Raw genomic sequence first — 4966 nt, 5'->3', positions numbered from 1 at the left:
GAGGGGGGTGCATCTGCCATTTTGATGAGGGCTTTTGTCCTCATCCAACGTCCTGTGCGCGAACCGTGCACAAGACCTTTGGCCTTAAAATATCAACAAACAAACAGAAAAAACTAACCACTTCAAATTAAAAAAAAAAACAAAAAAACAAAAAACAAAAAAAACAACAACAACAACAACCAAGCAAAGGAAATAATACCTGATCGGCTCTTGGTTTCTTCCTGTACTTTATCAATCACCTAGAAATCATAACCATATTTTCCAAAATAAGTCAAAAGAGACCCCAAAATGTTTCAAAGTGAGAAAAAGAATTTAGGGTATGGTAGAAGATTAAAGGATGTAAATTCTATTCCACAGGCAAAATTTACGAGTGCCACAACAAGGAAGACCAAAGAAAGTTCTCAGAACAGCAATCAGGGTAGAAGCATTAATGTTAATCATACACTGCTATAAGAGCAACAATGAAGCACTCAATTTTATTAAATAAAAAAGCACATAAGACTGGAAAAGAAGGTCCTTCATGCTTGAAGAATAAGTTAGTTGCATCAATCTTTTAAGAAGTACTAAAACTTAGTTGCATCTTGCATGGTAAAGTGGCAGCCATCCATGAATGGAACCAGCAAACTGATTTCAGACCTAAACTGCACAAAGGATAGTTAAAATCACCAACTGCAGGCTATGACTAGTAAGCACCATTTTTTTCCCCTTTCGGTGGATAAAATGACACGACTTATATTGAACCCATCCTACCAAGAAAACTGACAGTAGGCAAATGAAGCTCTACCTCTCCTAATCAGGTGCAAATATCTCCAAGAACCTCCTGCCCCTACATGAAGCCATCCAGTCATCAACATAACACTCAATAACCAGCTGCAACCACCCACACTGCAAGGCAAATCTCAACCTGAATAACCACTTTCAATTCTGCAACAACTGAGTCACAATAACCAAAAGGACCAAGAACCAGTAGCACCAATCCCTCAAAAATCTCTAAAGGCTCCTCCCACAACTGCCGGAGCCAGGTTACGAAATAAAATTAAATATTTACCATCTTCTACCATGCCACCGTGGAATGAAAAATCTGTTGTTATTTTTTTTCTTCGGCAGCAAGGTATAAATACCGAGAAAATCTATTGTAACCAACGTGGTGAATTAATAAGTTATAACCTTACTTTTTTGTGCTCCTTAGATAACAAACTTTTTTTCCAATGAAGGTAAATCCTGCCATTTCACATAAATACTGTATGAAATAACGTTTTAACTTTTTGAAAACCCTTTTTTACCCCTACATTAAATAATATTTGGGAATAAGCCAAGAGGCAATTAAAAGAAAGTTACAACTCCTTAGTTCACCACTTTGGTGACAACAAATTGCACCCATATGCATGTCCGGCAAGCAAATCTCTGGTCAAAGATCAAATTCCTTTATCTAAGACTTAAATAGTGCCAGCCAGAGAAACCCTCTCAAGAACAGAAACAGCTTGGGAGAAGGAGAACTCTTTCTTTAAAGCAATAGCACAATCTGCCAAACATTTTGTGTTAAGCATTATCTATTGACACATGGAATATCGACTCTCAAGGATTTTTTAAAAGCAAAATGGTCTCTTTGACTATCTAGGGTTGCATGCAGCTGGGAAAATCTCTAATGCATCTTCCTGCTTTGGATTCTCGTACCTTGGAACAGTAAACATCAAATGTTCCAGGCAAAACAACCAAGCAATGATAATCCTAATCAAACCAATAATCTGAAGGAGAAGTGATCTATAAAACAAACCTACGTTTAAGTTTTTTTCTTTTTCTTTCTCTGTGTCGTCATCATGTATCAGGAAGTGGAAATGTCTCCAAACCAAAGTTGACCTTAATGGTTATCCCAACCAATAAGTATTATTTTACACACAATTCATTTGACCATCCAAGACGAAATAATATTGATTAAACTTAATGATGAGGTCACCCATAAACAAATCATCAATGCAACATCCCAAAAAGACTGAATTTTCACCATATTGAGCTGTAAATTAACTAGTGAAGTATTTTATATAGATAATCTTCTCATGTCATTTTGTACTCTTGCAACATGAGGTACTTAGGTGCTAAATTGTTCATGAGTTATCTTCTTCTATTTTTTGCTGTTCTAAGACATGTGGACAATGAAAAATGAGTATTGTATGAGAACACACAGTATCAAACACCAAACCCTTCAAATTTTGGATATGGGAGCAAAGATAGACAAATAGACTTACTTCATCAAAAGAGCATAAAAATAGAAATGACTCCATGGTTACTGCAAGCTACTCATTTTTATTTAGGGAAGCACAATAGGACAGCAGAACTAATACATATAAGGAGCAGACACGGCTAGGCAACAAACAGAAAAAGCGATATTCCAGGCTCCATTTCTATTACAGTAAGCCCTTCAATGCCTAGACCCTTTATATTAATAACATCCAGTGGAATTCAGCACATAACAAATCCAATGGACATAATGACAATTTAATTCCAATTTGACACATACAACATTAATTCTTACCCTGAAAATAAGATCACCTGTCCCACTTAGCATGGGCTTTCACTTTAATGTTTCTATTCAGTGGCTAAGGTTATTGGCAAAAACTAATTGAATTTACCGTTTGGGGCTCACAAAAAATTAAGAGTTCATTAATGAATCCTTTTCAGCCTACACCCTTTTCACTTTAATGTTTCTATTCAGTGGCTGTTTTTGTTGGAAAAAACTAATTGAATTTACTGTTTGGGGCTTACAAAAAATGAAAAGTTAATTAATGAATCCTTTTCGGCCTACACCCTTTTTCTCAAGTTTTGTCCTAGATAGCATGGAGTACAACTATTAAGTAATAGAACAAGTGTTTCCAACCATCACAAATGTCAAACTTCAAATGTGTAGGAGACTTTATAGAACATAATTTTTTTTTTCTTTTTCTTTTTACTATCTATTTTAATATTATTGTTTTCCCTCCTAGAAAGCCAATAATCAGCAGGTGCTCATTGGGTGGCAGTGGTTGGATCAGAACTGGAATATATCACCGCAGGCAACAAAAAAGAATAACAATCCAAACCACTAAATTAAACTTATGATAATCAAAAGTTTCAGTATTTGAATGTTTACTTTCTCCAAATCATTTCTTCACCATTATGTTTGTTGCTTCATTATTATTTTCTACCACCACGTATCTATAATGTTATCCAAGGCTTCTTCAAAATTTATAGATTCACATTTAATTTCTTGCAAATAATATCAGATCTTGTTTCGAATGACAAGAGAAATTGAATTATCAATGGTCAATCGAGAGTGAAAAGGTATAAGAAAGAAGCCTTTCTGAAAATTCACAGCAACCATGATCAGAGATTCCTTTTTTCTTTTCTTTTTCTTTTTTTCTTTTTTTTTTTTTTGGGGGGGGGGGGTTTAATAATGACTTTCAAAGATGCAGTAAGTAGTCATAAAGAAGAAATGAATTTTTCTTATTATCACATTCAGTCATATTATCTGATTAAATATTTCAATGTGCTTCCAAAAGAAAAAAGAAAAAAGGATAAAAATAAGAGTGGATCTTAAACATTTATCATGGGGCTATATCCTTTGTTTCATACCTCATCTGGAACTCGAAGATACTTAATTGTATTCCCACGGATGTAACATTCTGGCATTCGCCAAAACCTGTCTCCATCCTACATTGAAATTCCATTTTTAGATTTAAGCATAACTAGAAAATATAGCAGTTTTCATTAAGATAATACATAGGATGAAAGAGAGAAACGAAAAGAAAATCCATTTACCTTTGAGGTACAGATAACTTCACGAAGGTGAATGTTCATCCAAGTGTCACAATTCACTAAATGCCCATTGTAGGTCTCCCCATTCTTCAGTTCTACCAACTAAAACAACCACACAGAAAAATTTTAAATATATATATATATATATATATGACTTAAATAATAACAAGACAACAATGGCACCAAAAGGGGGGTGGGAAATTATACTACAAATAAAATGAGATAAACAAATTTGCTGTCGTAGAACGGAAAAGGATGTATGTCTCTCAAAACCACTATAACATCTCAAAAGGAAAGAGAAGCTCTTACCATAGGATGACCCTGTGCCGTCTTCAGTAGAGAAAGAGGCAACTGCAACAACAGTAATTGAGCCACTCAAAATCTTCATGCTTAAAAAAAATACCCAAATAAAACAAAACCGCTTCCCAAAAAAAATAGATCAGAGAGCAACATACCATCTTCTGAAACACAAAAATACAAAGCTACCAATTGACCAAGAAGAAACCGCAAGCTGCAATCAAAGAGTCCTAACATGATTTCCCTTTCTAAATATTTAAAGATCAAACAGTGGAGCCAAACAATTGTAAAACAACCCGTACATTACAATAAACCCTAACTTCTCATGAAACCTATAGAAGTTGACAGATCTCCACTTTGAATATAAAACTGCAGAAACAGTAAATTGAATGTAAAACACTAGAGAACATTACAGCCCATATCATATGAAATTGAAGATCAAGCACGAATACAAAGAAGAAAGGAAGGGAAGAGAATTGACACTATACCTCGTAAAGTACCTTCTGCGGAGGGTATCGAGCGAGCGGGTCTTCCTTTTCAAAACGACTGGGAAGCTGGAGCTCGCAGGCAGGTTGTATCGTTTTATGGGAGGATGTGGATCGTCCAGGAATTCTTAGATGTGCCACGTGAACGGTACCGAGTATTAATAGAGACCGAGAGCGGTTTCGGTTTTGGGTTCCACGGAATTACCCACGGGGCGCCCAACCATTTACACCACGGGCCCGTTTGCTAATATTTCAAGAAACGTGTTTCTGCCGTTCATTAGACAAAACTGTTTTGTTTCACTTGTTTTCGGAAACAAAAATTTTAATTTCTACATATTTATGGTTTTATAAACGCCCCAGACAAAACAAATTGAACTTGTTTCTATGTTTCTTGA

General features: G+C 35.3%; 1 protein-coding gene across 3 annotated transcripts in view; it reads right to left on the bottom strand.

Moving 5' to 3' along the window:
- Positions 1–4721, bottom strand: part of LOC122087586 (probable U6 snRNA-associated Sm-like protein LSm4) — a 6422-nt gene extending 1701 nt beyond the window's left edge. Inside the window, exons 1-7 of one of the 3 annotated variants that reach the window (XM_042656776.1) lie at positions 4575–4675; positions 4389–4455; positions 4245–4300; positions 4099–4140; positions 3793–3891; positions 3607–3684; positions 200–239 (exon numbers count right to left, since the gene is read on the bottom strand). In XM_042656776.1, coding sequence (XP_042512710.1) covers positions 200–239; positions 3607–3684; positions 3793–3891; positions 4099–4140; positions 4245–4247 — 262 coding nt within the window. In that variant the 5' untranslated portion in view covers positions 4248–4300; positions 4389–4455; positions 4575–4675. Of the gene's footprint in view, positions 1–199; positions 240–3606; positions 3685–3792; positions 3892–4098; positions 4141–4244; positions 4301–4388; positions 4456–4574 lie in introns of all 3 variants that reach the window. The other 2 variants (XM_042656766.1, XM_042656784.1) reach the window with 2 other exon arrangements.
- Between the last annotated feature and the right edge of the window lie 245 nt (positions 4722–4966).

This window comes from Macadamia integrifolia, chromosome 2, assembly GCF_013358625.1.
Source record: "Macadamia integrifolia cultivar HAES 741 chromosome 2, SCU_Mint_v3, whole genome shotgun sequence".
Classification (NCBI taxonomy): Eukaryota; Viridiplantae; Streptophyta; class Magnoliopsida; order Proteales; family Proteaceae; genus Macadamia; species Macadamia integrifolia.
The sequence above is the reverse complement of the archived record's forward strand: the minus strand, read 5'-3'. Positions and strand labels throughout refer to the sequence as shown.